Here is a 27,732-nt window from a genome sequence, read left to right as displayed (position 1 = left end):
CAGCTTTGGGGGAAGGTTCTTATCATCAATCTTCCCCTGATCTAGGAGCTTCTTGGTGCAGCTCACCAACACTTACTTGGTGGTAATGAGGTCCCTCTCTGCTAGCTTCTCTTTTAGATCTCAAAAGATTGACTCAAGATACAAACTAATCCTGTAGATTGAGTCCTGCCTTATTAACATAACTGTCTCTAATCCGGCCTCATTAACATTGTAGAAGTTAGGATTTACAACAAAACAAAAACCAAACCTAGTACCTCAGACTCGATTCACTCATAGCGACCCTATAGGACAGAGTAGAACTGCCCCATAGAGTTTCCAAGGAGCACCTGGTGGATTCGAACTGCTGACCCTTTGGTTAGCAGCCGTAGCACTTAATCACTACACCAACCAGGGTTTCCAGGATTTACAACGGAGGAGATAAAATTGATTTAAAAAAAAAACAATTAATGCAAAAGAAGGTAGAAAGAGTAGAATGAGAACAAAAACACGAATGGGAAAATAGAAAAAATAGAGCATAAATTTAAACCCAGTGATATAATAATCACATTAAATATAAAGGGTCTGAATACCCTATTTAAAGGCAAATATTTTTATCGTCTTTAGGATATGAAAGCAAGTCTAAGCCATAAACTGCCTACAACATGTACTTTAAATATAAAAACAAATAGATTAACAGTGAAAGGAGGAAAGAAGATACACCATGCTAATGCTAATCAAAAGAAAGCTGACGTGGGTATAGGAATATCAGAGAAGACAGATTTCAGAGCAAAAACATACGGGGGTAGAGAGTCATCTCGTAATGATAGAGGGGTGACTTCATCGAGAGGGCAAAACAGTCCTAAGTATTTATGGACCTATTGAGAGCTTCAAACTACATAACGTAAAAACTAAAAGAACTGAAAGTAGAAACAGATAAATCCAGTTACAGTAGGTGGTTTCAAAATACCACTCTAAATAATTTCTAGAACAGACAGAAAATCAGTAAAGATACAGAAGATTTTGACCCGCACTGTCAACCAATCTGACCTGACTGACATTTCTAAAACATCCCACCTACAACCCCAGCAGAAAACACATTCTTTTCAAGTGCACAGGGAACATTCAAGTCTCGATACATTTTTAACCCACTCCAGCCATACAAAGTGTGTTCTCGGACCAGAGTGCAATTCTTTTGGCAATAAATAACAAACGTATCTTTAAAAAAACAATCCAAATATTTGGAAACTAAATAAAAACATCTAAAAAACCCAAACATCTAAGCGATCCAAGAAGAATTCGAGCCGGAAATCAGGAACTGTTCTGAAGTAAATGAAAACACAACATGGTGTTAAAGGAAATTTTATAGCATGAAAAGAAGAAACATCTCAAATCAGTGACCTGAAAATCCATCTCAAGAAACTAGAAAAAGATGAGCAAATTACACTTAACTGGAAGAAAGGAAATAATAAAAATGAAAGTGAACAATCAATGAAATTGAAAATAGAGAAACAATAAAGAGCCCTGAAACCAAAAGTTGGTTCTTACCTAGACCAAAAAAAAAAAAAAACAAAGAAAGAAACAAAGTTGCTGTCTAGCTGATTCCAACTCACAGAGACCCTACAGGACAGACAGGGTAGAGCTGCCCCATAGGGTTTCCAAGGAGCGGCTGGTGGATTCAAACTGCCGACCTTTTGGCTAACAGCCAAGCGCTTAGCTGTGCCACAGACTCCTTATGAGAAGATATGTAGAACTGATAAAACTTTAGCCAGATTCATCTAAAGGAAACACACACACAGGGAGAAAGAGAGAATACAAATTACCAGCATCAGGAATTAGAGCAGTGACATCACTTTAAGAACTAGGGGGGGCCTAACCCAAGCCATGGTATTTTCAATTGCGTCATATGCACGTGAAAACTGGGCAATGAATAAGGAAGACCAAAACACTGACACCTTTGAATTATGGTGTTGGTGAAAAATATTGAATCTGTCAAATCTGTCTTGGAAGAAGTACGGCCAGAGTGCTCCTTAGAAACAAGGATGGGGAGACCTTGTCTCACATACTTTGGACAGGTTATCAGGAGGGACCAGTCCCTGGAGAAGAACATTATACTTGGTAAAGTAGAGGGTCAACAAAAAAGAGGAAGACCCTCAACAGGATAGATTGACACCGTGGCTACAACAATGAGCTCAAGTGTAACAACGATTGTGAGGACGGTACAGGACTGAGCAACGTTTCATTCTGTTGTACATAGGGGTCGCTCTAAGTCAGAACCAACTTGATGGCACCTAATGACAAGAACAAAATCCACAACAGATTCTACAGTTATCAAAAGGATATAAAGGAATATTATGAACAATTTTATGCCAATAAATTCAACTATTTAAAGGAACAAATTTCTTTAAAAGAAAAACACAAACTTCAAGCAGCAAGAGACAAAATAGACAATTGGACCTCGTGAAAATTAAATACCTACACTCACCAAAAGACTGTCAAAAGACTAAAAAGGCAACTTACAAACTGGGGAAAATATTTGCGAACAGTCTATCCAATAAAGGGCTAATATCCAAAATATACATAAAGCTTCTACAACTTAACAAAAAGACAAATAACCCAATCAAAAAATGAGCAAAAGACATGACCAGACGCTTCACCGGAGAGGATAGCCGAGTGGCCAACAAACACGTGAAAAGATGCTCACCCTCATCAGCCATCAGAGGGATGCAAATCAAAACCACAACAAACTACCACCTCACTTCTACTAGACTGGCAATGACTACAAAATAATAACAAACATTAGTGAGTATGTAGAGAAATCGTAACCCTTATCCATTGCTGACGGGAATGTAAAATGGTACAACTGGTATGGAAAGCAGGAAAAATTAAAAATACCACTAACATATGACTCAGTAATTTCAATTGTAGCCATATACCCTACAGCAGTATAACCTAACAGCAGTGTCACAAATTGACACATGTACACCCATGTTCATTGCAGCATTATTAATAACAGCAAAAATTTAGAAACAACCTAAGTGTCCATCGACAGATGAATGGATGAACAAATGCAGCACACACCTACAATGCCATAACAAGACATGAGGTTCTGGGACGTGCTGCAACATGGATGAGCCCCGAGGGCATTACGCCAAGTGATATGATTCAGTCACAAAAGGAGAAAGACTGTATGATCTCACCGTTATGAAAAGATAAGAACAGGTAAACACAGAGAGGCCAGTGACTATCAGTGGCTACCAGGAGTCGGGGCAGAGATCATTCTCTAGGTAACAGTGACGTTTGTTTATGGTGATGGGAAAGTGACATCAAATAGGGGTAATGGTTATACAGCTTGTCTAATGTAAGTGATATCACTAAGCTGTACCCAAGAAAAATGATGAATTAGCATATGTTATGTTATATATGATCTTACAATAACGGCATTAGAAAAAAAAAAAAGAGGATAAAGCCACTGATGCTACTTAGCTACAACCAAACACCTCACGGGATTAGTTTTCTTCGTTCATATCTTCAGGGCCATGGTTTTGAAGGACAATCCAGTCAACTGGCATAATACAATTTTTAGAGTTTCTGTTCTACTTCCTAATTTGGTAAGTAGTGCCTGGGGTCCTAAAAGCTTGCCAGCGGCCATCCGGCATACAATTGGTCTCTATTCACCAGAAGCAACAGAAGAAAAAGGAGACCCAGGAATCAGAGGAGACGGACTACAGGACTAACTGCCTCCATGAACTGCTGCCTCCTCTGTCATGAGACCAGAAGAGCTGGATGGTGCCCGGCTACCATAATTGGACATTTTGATCATGGCTACCACAGACAGATCCTGGTCAAAAGGGAGAAAAATGTGGCACAGAACTTCAAATTCTTAAAGATTCCAGACTTAGGGGACCCACTGAGACTGGAGAAGTCCACGAAACTACTACCCTTAGATATTCTTTAAATCTTTAACCAAAATTATCCCCTGAAGTCATCTTTAGACTAAACACCAGTCTAGCTCAATTAGAAAGGAACATATGCCTTGAGTATTGTGTCCTCTTAAAAGATTTTATATACATACACACACACACACATATATATATATATGAAATCAAATTGACAACAGTAAATCTACAGTCGTAGGTGAGAAGTTTAGGAGGCAGTGAGCCTAAGTTAAGGGCAGTGAAACAAGTTGAGTAGAAACAGTAAGACTGTTGCCACAAAGTGAAGAAAGGAAGCGATGCCACTGAACTGAATGTCTAGGAATTCTTGAATGGGTGTATATTTTCACCAAACATAAAATAAATATTATTCATTAAAAAAAAGCACAAACTAACAGAGCTCACTTTAGAAGAAATACATAACTAGAGTAGATCTGTATCTATTAAAGAATGGAATTTACAGTTAAAAACCTGGTGGAGTCATTGATGAATTCTGGAAAACATTTAAGGAATAAATAATATCATTTCTATACAAATTATTTCAGATAAATGAAAAGGGAATCTCTTACTCATTCCATGAGGCCAGAATTTACCCTAGTGCCAAAACCAGAAAAGTCATTTCGAGGAAACTAATATCCCTCATCAACACGATGCAAAATTCTAAACAAAATGTTAGCAAGTCAAATCCAACAATATACAAAAATGGTAATACACCATGACCAAGTGGGATTTTTTCCCAGAGATGCAAGTTTGGTTTAGCATTTGAAAAGCAGTCAATGTTATTTACCAAATTAACAACAACAACAAAAGATCATATCAATAGACACAGAAAAAGCATTTGACAAAATTTGACATCCATTCCTGATTAAAAGCTTTTGGCAAACATGTCTAGAAGGAAACTTTCTTACACTAATAAAGGATATCTATGAAAAACCTATAGGTAACACATACTTATTGATGAAAAAAAAAATTCCCCCTTGATATCAGGAAAAGAAGTCCGGTGGTACAATGGTTAAGCACTCAGCTGGTAACCAAAAGGTTAGTGGTTCAAACCTGCCATTGGCTCCACGGGAGAAAAGACCTGGCGATCTGCTCCTGTAAAGCAGGTTACAGCCTAGAAAACTCTATGGGAACAGGGCTACTCTGTCCTATAGGCTCACTGTGTGGAATTGACTTGAGGGCACGCAACATCATCAGGAACAAGACGAGGCTGTTCACTCTCACCACTTCCATTAAGCATTTAGCAGAGAACTGATTGTGTATCTAAAAATACTATTTACGATAGGCTAAAAATACGAAATACTTAGGCAGAAACCCAACAAAAAGATGTAAAACTTATACCCTAAAAACTACATTTGTTGAGAGAAATTGAAAGGTGACCTAAATAAATGGAGAGATATACCAAGCTGATGGGAGGACGTCAATTCTCCCCAAATTGATCCATAGAGTCAATGCAATCCCAATTAAAATTCCACACACATGGGGTCTCCATGAGTCAGGGAGGAAGCCATGAGTCAGTCAACACCACTGAACTGGCTTCTGGTTTACTGCTCGCTAAGAACATCGCCCCATCACTTCCAAGAAACCACGCAGTGGGTCAGCCTGGTTTCCAAAACCATCTCCACCTCATCTTTCTCATCAGTCTTGTCCAAAAAAAGGATTTATCAGGCCCAGCACCTTATAAGAAATGTCTGATGGCCTGGAAGGGGATTTCTCCAGGGAGGGACACAGCTTTGGGTTTGCGTCTCGAATGTGAACTAGAGTGACAAGTCCAGTAAGTAATTCCGTGGACCTCCAGGATCATGCATCTCCCAAGTACACTGGATCCTGTTTTCTGGAAAGAGCATGGCTGTTTGTCGCAGAGAAAAGTGAAAGTGTTGAGCTTTCTGTAGCAGCTGTGTGGACGTAGGAAGGGCTGGGGAGAAAGTCAGGCTCTGTGTCTGGAGAACTAGGGGAACTAACTTCTAGCCCAGACCCACCACGTTTTAGCCGGGGAACTTTCCACACACAACTTTAAGGGAGATTCATCTGGAAGTGGCCACTGTACTTGGCTCCTTGACAAGGAGATGGACTCTCTCGAGACAGCACCCTGCTTCCTCAGTCACTCTCAGCTCCTGTCATCTCACCTCTCTGGCTCAGTCTCCCCAGGCCCCCATCAGCCTCTCTTCCCTGTGCCAAGCCAGGACCTCCTCACCAGCCCCTGTCCTGGCTTCCTTCTCCCTCTCCACCTCCCCACCAGAGCCTGGGGGCCCTTCCACAGTGAGAATCCGGCCACTGGGTGAGAATGGGAAGCAAAGACAATGCTGCCCACCAACAGCGTGAGAGCAGCCAAGGTTTAAGGAATGTTTGCTGTATGCCAGATGCAGCGTTGACAGCACCGTGCATTTCCGCATGGACTTCCTCACAGCCCAGGAGGCAGGTGCTGGGAATTAGCATTCCAATTTTACAGATCAGAAGTAGGCACAGAGATGGCAGCTTCTGCCCAGGGTCACACAGCCACAGGTAGGGATTCAGGACTGCATTCCCCAGCTTCCAGCTTTGCTGCCTTTTGGATTGCACCGTTCTTCGCGTGTATAAAGGTTTCTTGTTCTGCCCCCAGCCATGCCCCAGGTCACACACTGGTTCCATAAGAACCACAGGACAGTGTGTGTGCCTCCCAAGTTTCCACCTGTATCTTTGCTCCAGCTGCTGGGAAGTCCCATCTCCTTCTGCCTCGGTAAGCAGACTCTGGAACTCTGCTCCTCCACCCTGTCTGCAACGAGGATCACCTGGAGAGGTTGATTCCCACACAATGCCTGTCGGGTGGCCCCGCCTGGATGCCTTTGACAAGCCCTGGGGCTGAGATGGCTGCTTTCCAATGTGGAATCTTGAGGTGTAGCTCACTCATCCCAGTCCTTGTCCTCCAATCCCAAAATCACCTCTTTGGGATTGTGGAGCCCCCACTTGCTGTGGGCTGCCTGAAGTCTGGGGCCCTGGCTTGAACCACTGTGTTCCCAGGCCCTGGCTCACTGTGCCTGAGATCAGTGACATGCTGGAGAGAGCTGGGTACATGAATGGGGGCCACACACACAATGGGCTGTTCCCCTCATTTCTCAGCTTCCTCAACTGTAAGAAGGGACAACAGCTGCCGAGGCAATTCGAACTCACAGTGGTCCTACAGGACACAGTAGAACTGCCCCCTTAGGTCTCCAAGGCTGTAAGTCTTTCTGGAACCAGACTGCCACATCTCCCTCCCACAGAGCGGCTGGTCGGTTCAAACGGCTGACCTTTTGGTTTGCAGTGGAGTGCTTTCACCATACTGCGCCACCAGGGCTCCAGCATGAAGTTAACAATCCCCCGAAAAGCTGGGATAGCGGCAGCTCTGCCTACCTGGTGTCAACAAGATCCACCAGACCCCATATATGTCAGAGTAGAACTGCTCCATGACTGATTTTTCAGACATAGATTGCCAGGCCTTTCTTCTGAGGCACCTATGGGTGGACTCAAACCTCCGACCTTTTGATTAGCGGCTGGCTGGGCGCCTTAACTGTTTGAACCTCCCAGGTTCCCACCAGGGTGTCCCAAATGGACTAGACCAGGATCTCCCCAGCATCCTGCATCCCAGTGACTGTCTGCAGCGCCACCTAGTGTCCATGAGGAGAAACCCCAGAGCCCCATCTTCCAAGAAGAGGCAGCAACTGCTTCTTTCTGTGAACTCACGCAATGATGAGAACACCTGAGTCCTCGCTCAATAGAAGATTCTTCATGTTACAGAAGGGTTCACTGCAAGGGGCCTTTCAACAGACCCTCTGCTGCATTTAAAATAGGATTCAGAGAAGAAAATGCCTTTTAGCCTCACTTTTCATAGTCACAGCCACCGAAGGAAGGATTCCAGGGACCCCTTCCTTCAAAGTCACGCGGCCCCATGAGCTGCCTGAGTTCCTGTCATTCCACAGTCACGCTTGTCTTGTTACACAGGCCTGAGTTCATCGTGTTCCACAGTGATGCTCACCCTGTTACAGATGCCTGAGTTCACTGCACTGCCACTAGGGTGGAAATTCTGCTTTCTACTGTAGCCATGAGACCACCAAGGGCGGAGACAGGGTCTAGCTTTTTCTTAGCCTGGGGCTGGGACGTACAGTGGCTGGTGAATAAATAGCAAAGGCATTGCTAAAAGGCTATTTTAAAAATTCCATAAAGCAACAGGATTTCAAATTCTTACAGAATCCAGACTTTCTGGAGCCGTGGAGGTGGGATGAACCCCCAAACTACTGCCCTGAGATAATCTTTAAACCTTAAACCAAAAATAGCTCCTGAAGTTGTCTTCAAACCAAACAACAGTTTAGCTTAACTAGTAAAGGATGTCTGCCTGGGGCATTGTGCTCTTTTAAAATCTACCTAAATGGGATCAAACTGACAACAGAAACTCAAAAGTTTACACAGGAAGCTAAGGGGGCAGTGAGTTCACGTTACGTAAAAAAACAAAAACCAAACTCGTTGCCATGAAGTTGATTCCAATTCACAGTGAACCTATAGGACAGAGTAGAACTGCCCCATAGGGTTTCTAATCCTGTCATCTTTATGGAAGCAGACTGCCACATCTCTCTTGCATGGAGCCACTGGTGGGTTCTAACCACCAGCCTTCTGATGAGCAGCCAAGTGCTTTAACCACTGAGCCACCAGGGTTCCTCTTAAGTGGGGAAGAGCAGTTTGGAAACGGAGGGTGAGAACGGCTGCACAACTTGAAGAATGTAGTCAGGATCACTGAATTGCACGTGTAGAAACTGTTAAATCGGTGTATGTTCTGTGTATATTCTCAACATCAAGAAAATTTTTTTAATTCCATGAAGCACTGAAATCCCCCCTCAACTTTAATCTCTCTCATCTAGCTTTCATATGATTTTACATAAAGAGTCATCTCTGGACCACCTGTATGGGGATCCCTCCTCCCCTCTGTGCTTGTTGAAATGCAGATTCCTGAGCCTCAGCCCCAGAGCTTCACGGGGTCTGGCTGTGGTAGACAATAGTCCTACTCATATACACATGTGCTATTTCTTGTCACCTGTTCTTCACTGCTATTTCTGCTACACTTTATAACGTGTGCAACATACCCATATACCGCATGGAGGTGGGGCTCCCGGCATCTAGAGGGTGGAGGCCAGGGACGCTGCTCGACATCTGACGATGCGCAGAACAGCCTTCCAGCAAAGGATTCACCTGCCCAGAATGTTCAGGGCCGTGGCTCACAAGCCTTGACGTACATAAACCTTCATGTCTACATGTGAGGACAGCTGAGGAAGAAATTCCCGAAAGCAAAGTTGCTGAAATAGAAGGTCTGGGCACTTGAAGTCTGACAGCCCTTCAGAGAGGGTGCGTCCTTTCGTGACCACACCATGAGTTTGTGGAGCGTAGATTTTTCCCCGCCTCTGCCCTTGCTGGGTGTTACCAGCACAGCCTCGCAGCCCAGCACAGCCTTGCGGCCCAGCAAGGCAGGGCTTAGAGTCCAGCATCCAGGTTAAATCCTGACTCTGCCCCTTTGCAAATGCGGGCTTCTCTGAGCTTCAGTCTCTTCGCATGCTCTGGCCTTACCAGGATCGTAACACAGTGCATTGGGGCAGTTGTGCCTCATGGGCCTGCTAGGTGGGTTACGTCGCCACCCTGGGAATGGTACTCGGTGAGGCCTTCTCCGGGGTGGCTGTGACTTTACTCCCTGCCACCCTGGGAACGGTGCTCGGTGCAGCCTGTGGAGCACAGCGGATGCGAGGCATACCTCTGCCAGGGTGGCTGTGACTTTACTCCCTGCCACCCTGGGAACGGTGCTCGGTGCAGCCTGTGGAGCACAGCGGGTGCAAGGCATACCTCTGCCAGGGTGGCTGTGACTTTACTCCCTGCCACCCTGGGAACGGTGCTCGGTGCAGCCTGTGGAGCACAGCAGGCGCAGGGCGTACCTCTGCCAGGGTGGCTGTGACTTTACTCCCTGCCACCCTGGGAACGGTGCTCAGTGCAGCCTGTGGAGCACAGCGGGTGCGAGGCATACCTCTGCCAGGGTGGCTGTGACTTTACTCCCTGCCACCCTGGGAACGGTGCTCGGTGCAGCCTGTGGAGCACAGCGGGCGCGGGGCGTACCTCTGCCAGGGTGGCTGTGACTTTACTCCCCGACAAGCACTCACTGCTCATCCAACTTGCACACGCCACATTGGCAGGACCACGACTGTCATGGACTGAATTGTGTCCCCTCAAAATTCGTATCAACTTGGCTAGGCCATGATTCCCAGCATTGTGTGGTTGTCCACCATTTTGTGATCTGATGTGATTATCCTGTGTTGTAAATCGTACTCCTATGATGTTAAGAGACAGGTTTACAGACAGTTATGTTAACGAGGCAGGACTCAAACTACAGGGATTAGGTTGTATGTTGAGCCCATCTCTTCTGAGATATAAAAGAATCGAGCAGAGATTGGGGGACTTCCTACCACCAAGAATGAAGAACCAGGAGGGGAATGTGTCCTTTGGACCTGAGATCTCTACACTGAGAAGCTCCTAGACCAGGGGAAGGCTGATGACAGGGACCTTCCCCCAAAGCCGACAGAGACAGAAAGTCTTTCCCTGGAGCTGAATTCAGACTTCTAGCCTCCTAGACTGTGAGAAGATAAATGTCTGTTAAAGCCATCCACTTGAGGTATTTCTGTTATAGCAGCACTAGATAACCAAGACAATGACCAACTGAAAACAGAGTCAGACAGGTAGCAGGGTCTACAGACGGGGAGACGCAGACATAAGGTAACGCACAGGTATTACGAGGTGGGGGCAAAGTGTGGCAGGTGCTCCACCTGTGCTCATATCTTAGGGAAAAGCCCTGGTGAGTAGTCCCTCCACCCCCTCATCCTGGAGGCCACAGCCCGTCCACCTCCACACGTCCAAGTCTACGGCACAGCCATTACGATGTGTTGGGCACATTGATTAAAAGAATCCAGGGCGCCTGTTGTCTCAAGGTGGCGGGGTTGCTGAGATTCCATTTTCACATCAGCATGATGATGTTGGCATGAGCCCCAGCACTAAGCCCTTCACTGGTGCCACCTGATTCACCCCCTAGATAACCTGCCAGGAAGGCGACAGGAAGCCCGGGGGGCCCAGTGGTGCAGGGAGGAGCCCAGGTGCCCCCGTGGTACACCATAAAAGGGGCACTCAGTCCTGCAGTCTGGGGTCCTAGAAGGTCTCTCCCACTGCCTAGGAGAGGTGGCCCCTGCAGGGCACCTGGAGGCCTGCTAGGAGCCTCTCTCCCTGACTTGAGGGACCCCTCACAGCCCGTCCTGCTGACCCGGGCTTGGGTAATGGTCTCTAATTCTCCTTGTCCTTGCTCCATGCTAAGCAAGCAAGCAAACCTGGTCTAATTATACAAACGCACTGACTGGTCTTCCAGACAGAGGGCAGGCATGCCCCTTTGTCTGCAGAGACACCAATGCTCTTGTTAAGTCAACGAATCGGCTGACTTGAAGGAACAATACAAATCAGCATGGGGTATTGATGAGATCAGGAGTTTCCAGGCTAACACAAACTAGGAAGAAAGAAAAGCCTGCCAATCTACTTCTGAAAATTGTTGTTGGGTGCCACTGAGTCAGTTCCAACTCATAGCAATCTCGGTGACAGAGAAGAACTACCCCATAGGGTTTCCCAGAATGTAGAGAATGCAAGTTGACAAAATGCTTGATACAAGTTTCCCCAGAGTATTCAAGTGGGACAAGGTAATGCCCAAAAAGCCTCCAGCAACAGCGAACTGCATGTAAATAAAATTGTGGTTGTGATAATTGATGAATCTGCTGCCTGGTGCTTTGCTGCTTCAACACCACCCACAAAACCCAGACACCACCGAGATCTACAAATAAGGTATCAGCCACAACAAGTGGACTCGAGGTTTGAAACCAAAGGTTGCAGAGAGAAGCAGTAAAACCTGCCGCACCAGGCAAAGCAGAATGCTTCCGGAGGCCCTTCCTACTGTGACTGATGTTCCCCCAAAAGTAATGTTTTATTGATAAACCTTTTCTATGACCGATATTGAATCCCCCCCTCTCCCCCTGCCAAGTATTTTATTTTAAGTAGAGATTTACAACTTTTTGGGGAGTTACAGACACTTTTGAGAAGGTGAGAAAAGCAAAGAAGCCCTTCCTGGGTGCGCTTTCAGGGGCTCAGAGATCCCTGATTACATCCCCTGGGACAAGCAACATGGAAGGTGTTATGGATTGAATTTTGTCCCCAAAAATAAGTGTCTGAGACGGCTGCCTAACCCATCTCCCCTCTTCCATCTCATACATTCTTCCCTTGGAATTCTTTTCTGTATTTTCTAAACATCAGATGTCCACGCGACCCCCAAACCACCTCTCGCCATGTCTGCAGACTAAATGTACCGTCAACATTTTGGTGAAACTTAATCACGTGGCTAGTCCTAGGCACAAAGTCACTGCTACACCAAACTTACGTTTTTCCTAATTCACATGCAAGTTAACACGTAATTATCAAACTAAAACAAGTCCACGTGGGTGTCACCTAATCCACCCCTGAGCCTGTGGCCATGCACGCCCCGGTCATTTTGGGGAAGGCACCTCTCTGAATGGGCAGCTCCTTCCACACCTGCTCTGCACCAGGCCCTGGGCCATGTCCCCTCCTCGTGGCCAGGCAGAAACACAAACTCAGACACAGGCTCCGTGCCTGCCCATGACGCTCCCTCCGGGAGGAGACCCCCACGGAGGACCAGGCCATCCTCACCGGAGATGACGGAGTCGTTCAGCGCCTCCTCATCCTGATACAAGAGCAAGTCATCCTTGAGCTCTGAGGCCATCAGCAGGTTCTCCTTATTCTCCTCGGACTCCTGGACGGCAGCCCGCCTGCTCTCCGTTGCCCCATCGAAGCCCCAGGCCTCCTCCCGCTCCTTGCCCCGCTCCAGGCTGGAAGTCCTCGACAGGCGCGCGTCCACACGCTTCTTCGGGGACCCTTTGTTTTCCCTTCCTGGAAAACTAAAGCAGGAAGATTCATCCGTTTCTACGTGTCCCCTTCTCCCCAAAACCCCGCAAAATCTACCTGTGGGCTAACCCTATCAGAATGTGCGAATCAGGGCCAGCTACATGACTTTTGGGGCCCAGGGCAAACTAAAAATGCTGGCCCCTAGTTAAAAAATTGGGAGTCCCTGGGCGGTGCAAATGGTTAAGTGCTCGGCTGTGAACTGAAAGGCTGGAGGTTCGAGTCCACCCAGGGGCCCCTCAGAAGAAAGCCCTGCCAATCTACGTCCAAAAGATCAGCCACTGAAAACTCTCGGAGTACAGTTCTACTCAGACACATGTGTGATTGCCATGAGTTGGAATCAGTCCGAAGGCAACTGGTTTTGGATTTGGGGGTTCAGAAATTACTAAGAGATTCAAGGCAGTGGCAGCAGCAGCAGCATGTTAACCTGGCAGGGGTCCTCCTCAGGCCACAGGTCAGAGGTGCAGCACTGGGGGGCGTGGCACTGGGGTGGGGTACTGGGGGACACTATGGTGGCCTACCTGTCCTGCCGGTGCTTCGTGGCCAGTGCCCTGTGTAGCTCCTCGATGACTCGGCTGGGGGGCAATGGCCTGTGGACAGCGGTGAGATGCGGGGATCCCGTAGGGGTGGAGAGCTGGCCACGCAGGGCAGGGTCTGCACTCTTCACACTGGAGCCTTGGAAGAGTGTGGCTGGGCCTGTTTTGGGAGGGACCAGCCAGAACATGAGTCTCCAGGGGATGAGGGGCCTTGCTGACTGACAAGCAGATGAGCTGAGGACACAGCCACAGGCCAGCCAGCCCCGACAAACCCCAGGTCCCAGGAGGGCCCCCTGCACCCACAGGACAGGCACCCGCAGGCCAGCCAGCCCCAAGGAGCCCCAGGTCCAGGCGGGCGGCCCTCACCCCCAGAGGACAGGCACCCACAGGCCAGCCGGCCCCAAAGAGCTGCAGCCCCAGGTCCTGGGCAGGCCCTCTACCCAAGCCCCAGGTTCTGGGCAGGCTCCCCCACCCCCCAGAGAACCGGCACCTACAGCCAGGCGGCCCCTATGAGTCCCAGCTTGTAGGCTCCCTCCCCCAGGTCCAGGGACAAGGGTGCATCCCTGTCCAGTCCTACTCCCTCCAGAATCCACAGGGGCCAGGCTAGCAGGCCGCCTGCCTTAGAAACACCTCCTCCTGTGTCCCTGCTCTTCAAATGTGAGCAATAAGCATTGATTTCCATAGAATGCATTTGACAACGGTTCAAGATAGACTTGCCCAAATCCCACCTAGAAAGCTGAGGCCACCCCCCTTCCTGCCTTCCCCAAAGCCCCAGAGGATGTGCACATCGCGCTGAGCCTATGGTAAGCTCCACGTCCCCAGGGGCCAGGCAGGTGGGAGGCAGAGGTGCCAAGGGGCCTCCTGCAATTCAGACAAGAGGGAGGGGTGAGGACCGCGGCAAACAGAGGAGCGCCTGCCCATCCTAACGAGGCTGCTGCTGATGTTCAGACTCTGCCTGTTGTCGCCACGAGGGAAAATGGGCTGGGGGCTGCCAGATACAAAGACTTCCCAAGAAAAGCCAGGCATCTGGACGGTAGATAAAAATCTCCAATGTCTAAAATGCAGGCAACAACATTTTTTAGATATTGAACACCACGACAAAGCAAGTCTGTGGGTAGGATTCTCTTGCCTCAGGTGGAGGGTGGGTGAGGACCCCGTTGCAGTGCCTTCTTTCCCCCACCTGGCCTGGGACAGCAGGCACGAGGGGGCCCTGGGCAGGAAGCCCAAGAAAGGGGGCCTTCTCCTCTGCTGCCACCTAGCGTTCATATACTTCAGCAAACCTTTTCTCCAAAAGGAGGAGGGAGCAGAAGAGCAGAGAAAATGAAGACCAAGTCCCCACAATGCAATCCCCACCCAAACCCAAACCCAGTGCCGTCGAGTCGATTCCGACTCATGGGTTAGCAGTTCAGATCCACCAGGCGCTCCTTGGAAATTCTATGGGGCAGTTCTACTCTGTCCTATAGGGTCGCTATGAGTGATGAGTAATGCAGTCCCGGCAGTGAGAAATAGAGACCACAGTCCAACGCTCGAGGCCACCCTCCTGTCCCCTCCAGCTCCTAATTCAGTCCCCAAATTAACCTGAGACATATCAGAAGTGCCCACCCCCCCAGACGTACCTCAGTTCCTGGGACCTGAGGTGAGGAAGACAGAGGTGTTGATGGCAGGTGGGGCAGGACCCCGGGACCCAAGATTAGGATGTGTGCACAAAGTGGGGCAGTCCTGAGGAGACTTGGAACTGGGTTCTCATCTCAATTGGCCATGGGGCCTTGGACAAACTGCAGAAGCTTCCCGAGCCTCGGTTTCCCAACCATGAATTGGGGCTCATGTCACCTCCCCCAAGGGAAGGGCCAATGCTTGTGCATGTTTGGGCCTTGTGGGTACCTAGGATTGGTGTGCACCCAACAAATGGTAAGAACTGGTGGTGGTTGTGTTGCTCAAGTGATTGGAACAAAGAGGCTGAGCTTGGCTATTTGGTGTCATCTTCCACGTCCTTTTTCATCAAAGACAGCATGGAAAAGTTTTAATCCCAAAAACAAAACCACCTGTTGAAGAGCTGCTTTTCTCCAAGATCAGCATAGATGGGACAAGAGATTTCCAGGCAGGCACCAACAGTAAATACCTACTTCCCGGGGCTATCAGGCAGTGTGGCCAAGCTGCCGAGGTAGATGCCTCTGGGGGCCTCTGCCCCAGCCCACGCCCTCCTCTCTGTCCCTAAAGTCTGGTGTTATCCCTGGCTCTGTCTTGCTGGACAGGGCTCAATGGAGAGAGAACCAACAAAACCGAGACCAGCAGAGACAGCGAGAAAGACTGAATGAGTGAGAGACAGAGAGAAAGAGACTCAGAGGAAAGCAGCAACAGATGCACAGGCAGATCCTGAAAGTTCAGACAAAGATAAACAAAAAGAAAGTTCCCATCCCAGGACTGTGTCTCCTGCACTCACGTTCTACAAGACATGCTCTTTGACTCCTGCCAATAGACTACCTCATTTGATTGAAGAGCCTGGGTGGTCTGCTCTGGACAACCAGAGCTCCTTGCTAAGAACAACCTCCAACCTCTGATTCTGCCCCCTAGACCTGCTACCCTCCAGCCACAGTAACATAATCAAAGGGTGACAACTGGCCTGTAATGGGTGCCCAATCCAGACTGGCTGAAATCATGGATGGATGGATGGAGGGATGGAGGGGTGGAGGGGTGGAGGGGTGGAGGGGTGGATGGAGGGACGGAAGGGAGGATGGATGGGTACATGAGTGAGTGGATGGATGGGTGGATGGGTGCATATGATGGATAAATAAATGGGTGAGTGGGAAGACGGATGAATGGGTGATGGTTGGATGGCTGGGGGAATGGATGGTGGACGGATGGTTAGATGGGTAGATGGATGGTGTGTGCGTGCATGACGAAGGGAGGGAGGAACGAATGTGGACCTACCTGTGACATTTTTCACCATTTTGGATCCGGCCTTGGGTGGTGGGGTGGGCAGCAGTGAGGGGGTGGGCAGCAGTGAGGGGCTGGGCAGCTGGCCCATGGATCTCTCCAGGGGTCTGTGAGGACTCTCCAGGGAGTCAGCTAAGGCTTGAGAGGGCTCGTCCGAGGTGGACAAGAGGCTGTCATCATCATCTTCTTTGCCACTGGATGCTAACGGCAGCTTGGCTAGTTGAAGAGCAAAATAGAGAATTCACAAAACATAGTTCCTTCTGACTGATGGAGTGAATGAGGATATGTAGAGCTCTTTGGCTGGGTGGGATCTTTAACACTGAGCAAAACACAGAGGAGTCACTTCACATGCACCCTTAACTGACTCTGAACCCAGCTGTCAATACAACCACCAGAAACAAGGAGGGAAGGAGGGGATGAGGGAGGGAGTTCCAAGAGCGTGGGTGACCCTTTCACTTTTCCACTCACAAGGTTCATGCCCCGGTTCCACCTCAGCCACAGACCAGCCCCACCCAGGGTGATGGTCACTGTCACAGGTCTGGGAGTCAGGCATGCCTGGTCACAGGCCAGGTCTGCCACTCACCTTGTGACCCTGGGCAAGTTACTAAACCTCTCTGTGCCTCCATTTACTCATTGATGACACAGGGCCAATAACAGCATCCCCTCATAAGATTGTGGAGGGTTTAAACAGGAAGTGATGATAAGATGTGGGCCTGAGACATGGTGGCCCCCCAGTTAGAACAGTTGTTATTTTCACAGGTCCACTCTAAGCGCCACCCCCCCGAGCCCTGGCCAGCTGGGAGGTGAGTGGTAGGGGGTGGGGATGGGGAGGCCCCTGACCTCCTCTTCCTGAGCCTGATTGTCCAGGGTCCCGCCTAACTGCTCCCCCACCTTCTGGAGCCCCCAGCCTGTCCACTCTCTGCTGTCTCCCAACCCATCACCTGTCCCCTTGCCCACGTCTCTCTTTATACAGCTCAGGCCCCAGAGTGCACAATCTCTACAGCACCCATCAATCCCTGTGCCTCACCTCCTTCTCCTTTCCCTTTCTGGCTAAACACCATTCTGGAGGTGGCCTCCATCATCTGCTCCCACCCTCCCCCTGTGCAGCAGAGCACCACAAGAGGAAGAGACTAGGGAGACCCTCACCCTCAGGACCAGCACTTTCTGGGGCCCCTGACTTTGCTCTCTGGTGGGTGGATGGGTAGATGGGTAGACGGATGGGTAGCTGGATAAGTACACAGGTGAGTGGATGGATAGATGGATGGGTGAGTGGATGGGTACACAGGTGAGTGGATGGATGGATGGGTGAATGGGTGGGTACACAGGGAAGTGGATGGTTGGATGGGTGAATGGGTGGGTACACAGGGAAGTGGATGGTTGGGTAGGGGAATGGATGGATGGGTAGGTGAATGGATGGATGGGTGAATGCATGGGTACACAGGGGAGTGGATGGATGGGTAGGGGAATGGATGGATGGGTAGGTGAATGGATGGATGGGTGAGTGGATGGGTACACAGGGGAGTGGATGGATGGGTAGGTGAATGGATGGATGGGTGAGTGGGTGGGTGCACAGGGGAGTGGATGGATGGGTAGGGGGGTGGATGGGTACTTGGGTGAGTGGATGGATGGGTAGCTGAACGGATGGACAGATAAGTGGATGGGTACACGGGTAAATGGATGGGTAGGTGAGTAGGCTGGTACACGGGTGAGTGGATGGGTACATGAGTGAGTGGATGGATGGGTAGGTGAATTGGACAGATGGGTGGGAGAATTCTGTAGTGCCTCTTCTTTACCCAAGCTTTCCTACTGCAATGACTGCTTCTCGCCTTCTCTGTTCCTTTCCTGACTCCAGCTTCTCACCTGGCCTCCCCTCTTTCTGTGTGGCCTCACCTCCAGTTTTACAGGGAAACTGAGGCTCTGCCAAAGCCCCCAGTCCTTCCTGCTACTAGGCCAGGGGTGACAAACTATAGCCCCTGGGCCAAACCTGTATTTCAATGAGCCACACTCATGGCAAGACACCAAGTTCCAGACCCCAAACTGCACAAGACATCTTTACAGCCTGACGTTTTAGGAGGAACCAGGTGCTCAGATCAATAGCCAGGTCTGCCAACAATGCTACAAACCACTGCTGACTGGGCAACAAGCAGCGGATATTTCAAAACACCAGCAGGTCTCTGTGTTGGGGGCGTGTCTTCCCCTCCATCCTCTCCTTCTTCCTTCTGCTTTCCCTTCCCCACCACCAGCAGCCGTCCTGGTCCCTCCACTTAAAACCACAGCAGCAGCAACAACCCCGACCACCACCTCCACCAACAATGGCTCAATGTAGCAGATGCTATGCTAAGTGCTTCCTGCCCTGAAAACCACCCTGATGTCGGTGCTATTATTTTCCCCATTTAACAGAGGAGGTAACTGAGGCTTAGAACAACGTGCCAAGCACACCTGGTGGAGAAGTGGGGGAACCTCAGCGTGCACCCAGAGCCCTGGTGCTGGGGGACCACAGCACGCACGGCCTTGGCCTCAGCAGAAGAGAGGCTGCTCTCTGGGTCTCTGGGGAGAAGACAGCCACCTGCTGGTGGCTGAGGCGGCTAGGCTGGTTGCCCTCACCATGCCCTACTGTCCTGGGATCTGCTGAAATGCTCCCAATGGATAATTGCTCCTTTGGAGAGCACCTTCCTGCTCGGAAGTTCCCAGCAAACATGCACAGGTGCCCTGGGAGAACAGTGTCAGGTAAAGGTCTCCTGTGAACACCTTTAAGCACCTGAACTCATTGGTCCTGCCAGACCTGGGAAGAGACAGTGGAGAAAAACTCCGGCAAAAGTTCTAACTCAGCCCCGTGGCAGAGCGCAACAGATCTTGAAGCACGAGGCACAACGAGCCTCTAGGACGGCCTTTCCGAGGGCCACTGCCCAAACCCAGACGGGGACCCCAGCTGCCACCCCCAGCTGGTGGACATCCTGCAGGCAGCTCAGCCCATGTGGGTTCAGCCAGTACCTCCGTCGTCAGGGTGGGTGTCTGCAGACAGCTGCTCATCCAGGGACAGGGGTTCTGTCCCAGTGGCCAAGGGGCTTCCCGGCTGGGCGTCTTCCAATGCCAGTGCTTCCTGCTGGGGCGGGGCTGACTCGCTCTGCACGCCCCGGGGGCCCCCACAGGAGTTGGCTTTGCTTTCAGCATCTGCAAGGAAGGCAGCTGTCAGGCCTGCCTGCACCCCTGCCTGCCCTTCCATTCTCATGAAGAACTTTCCTGCAGGGATGGTGTGGACCTGGACACCCCCCACCCAGGACCCCCACGCCACAACCCATCTTCCTAAGAAAAGCACCAGGTGTCATAATACATCTTGGCCCTGGGCCTCCGGGCTGCAGTCTCCAACTCTAACACCTTGGGGGAGACTGGACTGTGGCCCCCATCACCCCCACCCAGAATCACACCCTCTGCCATGTGCCTTTGCGGTGCCTGCCTATTATAACCCTGGCTTTAGCCAATGGGACACCAATGGGTTTGATGTAAGCGGTGGCTTAATGGAGAGCTTGCATATGTCCATATGTCCCTCCTGTATGCTTCTGCCCGCTGTGAGAACATTCTGGGCAGCCTGCTGGAGGATGTGAGGGATGGGGAACAGGCCTGAGCCATCCCCATCCTGCCAGCTGAGGCTATCCCAGGTCAGCTGATAACGGCCAACCCAGGTGGTGAGCAGTAGATCACTGCTGAATACTGCTGAGGTTTGAGGCTGATTGTCACACAGCGTTACTGTGGCTGCAGATGACCAAGGCTTCTCTGCATCTGCTGTTCAACCACTTGTCACCCATTAGCAAACGTTAAAAGATCACCTACTGTGTGCCTAGCACCGTGATGGACCATCTGACCATTGGTCACCCTTTAGCAAACTTTCACGGATCACCTACTATGCTCCTGACGCCATGACAGACCATCCAACCTCGGGTTAAAATAACCAAATCAAACCCATGCTGCTGAATTGATTCTGACTCATAGTGACCCTATAGGACAGAGTAGAACTGCCCCACTGGGTTTCCAAGGAGTGCCTGGTGGATTCGAACTGCCAATCTTTTGGTTAGCAGCCAAACTCTTAACCATTTTGCCACCAGGGTTTCCAACCATTAGTTACCTGTTAGCAAATGTTTACTGAACACTTACTTACTGTGCACCTGGCACCTTGATAGACCACCCAACCACTGGTTACCCACTAAGCAAATGTTATTGGTCACTACTGCGCACCTGGCAACATGATGGGCCATCTGACCACTGGTCACTACTGTGTGCCTAGCACTGTAATGGACCATGCGACCACTGGTCACTACTGTGCTCCTGGCATCACGGTAGACCCTGGGAAGGCAGAGGTGGATGAGACATGGTCCATGTTCCCGGGTAGCTCGCATCTGTAAGGAGACCACCCAGATGGCCACACGGGGCACCGTGAGCCCTGGAATGGGGACATGCCCAGGATCAAGGTGGGCACCGGGCAGGAGTGCCCGCCTCTAAACAGTAGCCTTCCCGAAAAGATGACCAAGGCTCAGGGAGGCTTAAAGGGGGCCTGGTGCATCCCCTCGTTCGAGCCTCGGCTGTGGGGCCTTCTGAGGGTCAGTGGTGACTGACAGCCCCCAGGGTGGTATTTACTGGCAAGAGATCAGCATGTGGACAGCACAAGGAACTGGTCCAGGCCACACAGCCATGAAGTGGCAGCCCAGGTATGGGAGACTAAGCCTGTTGATGACAATCACCTTTCCTTAGACACGGCCACAGCCCCAGTACAGAGTAGCCACATGCTCCCCGGTGGGAACCTCCTTAGTCTTTGTGGCAGGCTCAGAGGGGAGGGCACCCCGGTGCAGAGCCACCCAGAAGAAGCAGTGTGGGGACTCTAACCTACCCCCACCCCATGCCTTGGAAGCCCTCCCCCCTCATGCTGGCCCCTGTCCTGGTGGTGGGCAGGAAGAGGGAAGGCCAATTTTAGAGTCGGGGTCTCATCTGTCCAGGTCAGTCCTGGCACAAACCTGCGGTCCCTGTGACCTGTAGCAGGGCCCCTTCCCTTTCAAAAGTGCCCTGGTCTGGACACCTGGCTGGTCACCTACCCAGGAGTCTCACCTACTGTGGGTGGGATTTCTTTTGCCCACACAGCCAACTTCTGTGGGCCTCAATATCAACATCTGGCAAGCTCTCTGGGCCTATTTCTTTATCTAGAAATCTGGGCCTCAGTTTCCTTTACCTTCCTTATAAGGATATCTACATCTAAAGGTATAATTAGATGCCCTTATCAATAAAATGCACCTGACCCAAGCCATGGTGTTTTCAAATCACCTCATATGCATGTGAAAGCTGGGCAATGAATAAGGAAGACCAAAGAAGAACTGACACCTTCAAATTATGGTGTTGGTGAAGAACGTTGACTATACCATGGACTCCCAGAAGAACAAACAAATCTGTCTTGAAAGAAGTACAGCCAGAGTGCTCCTTAGAAGCAAGAATGGCAAAACTTTGTCTCACATACTTTGGACATGTTATCAGAAGGGACCAGTCCCTAGAGAAGGACATCATGCTTGGTAAAGTAGAGAGTCAGCAAAAAAGGGGAAGAGCCTCAACTAGATGGACTGATACAGTGGCTGCAACAATGGGCTCTAGCATAACACTGATTTTGAGGATGGTACAGGACTGGACAGCGTTTTGTTCTGTTGTACACAGGGTCTCTGTGAGTTGGAACCAACTCGACGGCTCCTAACAACTACATCACCTATAAAACGAGGATATTACTACTATGCTCCACTTTACAGAATTACTGTGAGGATTAAATGAGTTGATAAACACAACGTGCCGGGCAGAGTCAGCGTTATACACGTGCTTGTTTTTCCATTGTTGGTGTTGATGATACTTTTGATGAGGACGATGGGGTGAAGATCTGGCCTAGGCCAGTGTGCCCACATGATAACAACAGGCAAGACAGAGCGGCTTTCTCTCTTAGGTTGGGGTACCCACTCACCACCCCAGCCCCATGCCTGGCCCCTTCACTCACGTGACCCTCAGAGAGATAAGAGTTTGTAATCATTGGTTCTCTTATTCCTTTACTGCCCTCAGCAGATGAAAGAGGGGCCAGCCAGGATGGAGTCCAGATTTAGGGCTCGGAGGGTCTCATCAACGCAGCACACATACACTCACACCAGGCGCACACACACGCATATGCACGTGCATGCATACACACCTACACAAATTCACTCACTCACACACACACATGCACACCTGCCAGAGGCTCTAGGCCAGGGGCTGGCATCCTTTCCCTGCAAAGGAACAGATGGTAAATGCTATAGGCTTGGGGGTAACATGCCATGTGATGTGCGCTGTGTATTCTTTGATTTATGATTTTTAACTGAAAAAAAAAAAACGTGCAAAAGGTTAAAAAAAATTCTTAGCTCATGGAGTGTAAAAACACGTCCTGGGACCCTTCTGACTTTTGGTTATAGTTTGTTGACCAGCCCGTGGCCCAGGCAAAGAGCCAGACTCAGCCAAGAAAACTCACTGTGTGGACAAAATTCGAGGTCACACAGCAGGCCCCACACATGCATATGTATACGTAACACTCGTGCACACACAGGCATACACCCACACGTGTGCACATATCCACATACACACCCGCAGAATGTACTACATGTATGCAAAAACGCATACAGGCACACACGTGTACATACATACACACACCTGCAAGATGCACTACATGTATGCAAAAATGTGTACATGTGTATACAGGCACATGTGTGTACATACATACACACACCTGCAGAACGCACTACATGTATGCATAAGTGTGTTCATGTGTATAAAGGCACACGCTCACACGTGCATACATGCATGCATTTGCACACAGGCACACCCCACCCCCATGTTTCTACTGCCCAGACATGAGATAGACTTGGCAGCCCCTGTCCAATTCCCCCAAGCAATGCATGCCTGGTGCCCCTCGGGTCACTGAACACAGCACCAGGTAATAACGCTCTCATATATATACATATGGGGTTTCTGGGCACCTTTCTTGTGACCGAGTCACTCACACTTCACACAATGGTGACCAGCTCACGGCCCTCGGGGGTACAGAAGGACGATGGCAGCTGACACGGCCTCAGCACTGCTCTGCGGAGACATGGGACCCGCTCATCCCAAATAGTCTCACTTGAGTGTCATGACCTCCGGCTGGGAAGTCTGTCTGCCTTTCACAGGGTGGACACAGAATCTTAGAAAGGGTGGGTCTTCTGCTGCTGGAGACGATCATCGTTAGCAACAGTCAAGGGTTCTCCGTCACCCGTCATCATCATCAACAACAGTGAGAAAAGGGTCATGGCCCTGAACTGGAAGCCCAAAAGAAGGCCTCTAGCCTCAGTGGTCTAGCAGAGGCACCCCACCAGCACCCCATCCCCAGATTCCTCCCCTGTGTTTGCAGCTCAGCCACCTGGCAGGACTTTTCTGGGCTGTGCTCAGCGCTCCAGCTCGGGAGCATGCTCAATGAAAAGTTACTGTTCCCAAAATAGCCCTGGTGGCAGAGCTGTTGCTAAGAAACGCGGGTTGGGGTGGGGGGCAGTGGGCGGCTAGTCCCTGCTCCTCTCACTGTGCATGCCACGCCCCCCTCACCACCGCCAGGCAACTGCCTGACTCGTCAGTGCCCTTCTGCTTCAGAGGGCTGCCAAGGGGAGAAGCCCACAGCCAGCCTGTGATGGGTACTGAGCAGCCACGGGGGGGGACGGTGCCGCAGACACACACACACATGCACACACACATGCACATGCCTGCACACACAGCATACACTCGTGCACACATGCACAAATGCACACACACATGCACATGCCTGCACACACAACATAGACTCATGTGCACACACACAAATGCACACAGGGTACATACATGTGCACGTACATGCATACATCCACCCATATGCACACACATTCCCACAGTACACACACACGCACATGCCTGCACACACAGCATATGCTCATGTGCACAAATGCACACACGGTACATACATGTGCATGTATGTGCATACATCTACCCATATGCATACATTCCCACAGCACACACACGTGCACACAATACACATCTGTGCACACACACACATTCAAACAAAACACACACTCATAAAAAAAACCCAGTGCTGTCGAATCGATTCCGACTCATAGCGACCCTACAGGACAGAGTACAACTAGCCCCAAAGAGTTTCCAAGGAGCGCCTGGTGGATTCGAACTGCAGAACACACACCCATACACATATGCATATATACATATACGCACACAACCCACACACACACACGTGTGCTCACTGAGTACACACAGCACACCCTTGTGCAGCACATGTGTGTATACGTAGCACGCACAGGCACAATGTACAGACACATTCACAGTGTACACATTCACCCACACATGTGCACACACATATATGCATAGCCATACTTGAACACATGCACGTGTGTGCACACAGACACACCCCACCCCCACATTCCTACCACACAGGCACCAGACAGACTTAGTTGGCCCCTGTTGAATTCCCCCAAGAAACTCATGCCTCGTGTCTTTCAGGTCACTGAGCACAGCACCAGGGTAATGATGCTTTTTATATATATCCAACAATGAAGCATGAAATTCCTTAAATTGTTAAAGAAAATACCCTGTCAACGCGGACAGGAAAACAAAAGAGAGTCATTCAGGAACCCAAGAAGCAGCTTTTGGCAGAGAGAAACCCACGGGGCCCATTCATGATTTACTTCACTGTGAGCTGGGGACTGGGTGGAGGGCTCGGGAAGAGAGGGGACCCTTCAGGCCAGAGAGGGCGTGAAGTCAGGGACACATAGGCAGGTCCTGGGTGGGTCCCCAGATACAAAGAGTCGCAGGATGGGGTGGGAGGTAAAGCAGCTCATAAATCCCGCCCCCCCCACCCAGCCACAGAGCAGGGCAAACTCAGGCCCTGGAAACAGGAGGGCCTCCCAGGGGCTGTGGGCTCTCTCCTGCAGGCCCTGTCTGGAGGATATCTCACCATGTCATGTGGCCTGACTCATTGGTGGGCAAACCCTGGGGCCCCTCGACTCAACGCGCGCGTGTGCACATGTGTGTGTGTCTGTGTACGCACACCCGTGTGTGCTGGGAGCAGTGTCACAGGGCAGGGGACACTCCCAGGGCTCATCCTGGCCTGGAAAGCTCAGGTGTGAGTTTTTGGGGGCAGTCCTGGCAGAATCTGAGGCACGGCCTCTTCGGGGACCCCTATCACCATCACCCACCTCAGCCTCCCAGATGCCTCATCCAGCTGCAGGCACAGTGAGGGCAGTTGGCCACAGGGGGGCGCTCCTGCCGCAGGGACAGCCGCCTCCCTGGGAGCAAAAGGTGATGTTGAGAGGGTGGATTCCCTGATTCCTTAACCCAAGCTTAGGACAATCCCAGTCCTCCTTGGAATCCTCACACCACAAAACCAGACAGGCCTTGGAAAGAGGAGGAGCCTGCATCCCCACCCGGCACGCCAGTCCTCACACTCAGCCCTCCTGGGCTGGGCCCCCACTTCCCCCCGAGCTGGGCGGCCAGGCATCCAGGGGTGGCTATTCCCACCCGCTCACAGAGGATCTGTGGCTCCCAGGCCAGGATGAGTGACCACACGCAGGGGCTGGCCGAGAGCTCGCCTCTGCCTCAGTGAGCAGAAGCGTTTTCTCAGCAAGTAAACTGGGCACAATGCTGCAGGGAAGTAGTAACCCCAAGGGACTTTGCAAACTCTGCATACATCCTGCCATTGCTGTGTTTGTACAGGACACACACACAGGGTAATGCAGCTGCGCAGTACAAAAACAGAGTCAACGTGGAAAGCATGCCCCATCCCTCCCCGCCCTGGACCCCTCCCCACAAGCAGCCACTGTTTCTGATGTGGGCCTCCCTGCCCTCCCCGTGCTGGACATCCTGGAGGGTGCCCGTAGCCGTGGACAAGGTCCTGGCAGATCCTCCAGGTCCACTCAACCTGCAGCTACCTGATTTTTCAACCCATCCTTTTATTTTTGGTAGGTATCAAATCGACATCTTTACCGTTTATTCATCAAAACACTATTTTTTTAGGACAGGTGATAAACAGGCCTTATGCTGACTGTATTCTCCTTTCCCCTCCCTGAGGAGCCCTGGTGGTGCAATGATAAAGCACTCAGCTTCTAACCTGAAGGTCAGCGGTTTTGTGGGAGAAAAGACCTGGCGATCTGCTTCTGTAAAGGTTACAGTCAACGAAACCCTACGGGGGAGTTCTCTGTCACACGGGGTCGCCATGAGTTGGGCTCGATGGCACCCAGCGACTACAACAAGCTCCTAAGCGCTGCTCACTGGCAACACACCCAGAACGCAGGAGTGTGGGGCTTTTTCTTCCAGGTGACTTAGAACCGTGCTGACCTCTAACTGCAAAAATCTTCCTCCAGACCCGAGCGTGGGAACTGAGCATCGCGCCCAGGACCTGCTGGCAGGTTGGCTCTCACACGCAAAGGAGCATCAGCAGCATGAGGCCATTTGCCCACAGGCTTCCCTGGACAATGGCTCGTTGCCACTGAGGCAATTCCAACTCATAGCGACCTATAGGACAGAGCAGAACTGCTCCATAGGGTTTCCAAGGAGCGGCTGGTGGATTCAAACTGCCAACCTTTTTGTTAGCGGCTGAAAGAGAGCACCATCAAAATGCTGAACTCCTTGAATCTGAAGAAGTGATGACGACAGGTCTGAGTCACAGCTGGACCTGGAAGGCTGCCAGGCCCGCCAGGGTCATGCTGTTTCATAGGATCGGGGTCCGTTCATACCCTGCGCACCTTCCTAACCCCTGGTACTCCGAGTTAGATTACAAAGACACTATTATGTGTCACATCTGAAGGGGGAGGGAGGAATTTGATGTGTTCACTCACCCCTGCGGAACTGGCTCTGGGAAGCTGGGTTTCTTAAACATGAAGGCAAGAGCTTGGTCCAGCTCCAGACAGAGGTCGGCGGGGCAGTGAGGTTCTGCTGAGTGCCACTCCCCCCACCGCCCCTCAGTATTTAGACTCTCTGAGCACTAAGACTCATGAAAAGTCTACGTCACGATCCAAGTCCTGGGCCCCACACCTGCGGGACACTGATCACAGAGAGTGGGCGGCTCGGAGAACAAGAGTTTTGTTGAATCAGTTGTACTGCTGGTGATACCAGCGATTCTCAGGAATGCAGACACCACAGTGGCGATCCAGAGACCAGGTCTGAACGTCAAGCAGGCCACCTCCCAGAGCTCCAATCCCCCATCTGCAAAGTAGGGGCTAATAGCCGAGGCTGATTGGCAAGGGGTCAGAGTGAGGCAGAATTGATGAGGGTGGGACATGTTCTGCAAGGCTTGTGGTGCATAA

General features: G+C 50.5%; 1 protein-coding gene across 3 annotated transcripts in view; it reads right to left on the bottom strand.

Moving 5' to 3' along the window:
- The window catches only part of PHACTR3 (phosphatase and actin regulator 3), a 195,310-nt gene that overhangs the window by 47,382 nt on the left and 120,196 nt on the right, over positions 1-27,732 (bottom strand). For 2 of the 3 annotated variants that reach the window (XM_064276301.1, XM_064276300.1), the window contains exons 4-7: positions 19,364-19,543; positions 16,367-16,588; positions 13,424-13,598; positions 12,651-12,898 (exon numbers count right to left, since the gene is read on the bottom strand). In XM_064276301.1, coding sequence (XP_064132371.1) covers positions 12,651-12,898; positions 13,424-13,598; positions 16,367-16,588; positions 19,364-19,543 — 825 coding nt within the window. The remainder of the gene's footprint in view (positions 1-12,650; positions 12,899-13,423; positions 13,599-16,366; positions 16,589-19,363; positions 19,544-27,732) is intronic. The other variant, XM_023541334.2, reaches the window with a different exon arrangement.

Source organism: Loxodonta africana, chromosome 24, assembly GCF_030014295.1.
Source record: "Loxodonta africana isolate mLoxAfr1 chromosome 24, mLoxAfr1.hap2, whole genome shotgun sequence".
In the NCBI taxonomy this organism is placed as follows: Eukaryota; Metazoa; Chordata; class Mammalia; order Proboscidea; family Elephantidae; genus Loxodonta; species Loxodonta africana.
This window is presented reverse-complemented; position numbering and strand designations above follow the sequence as displayed.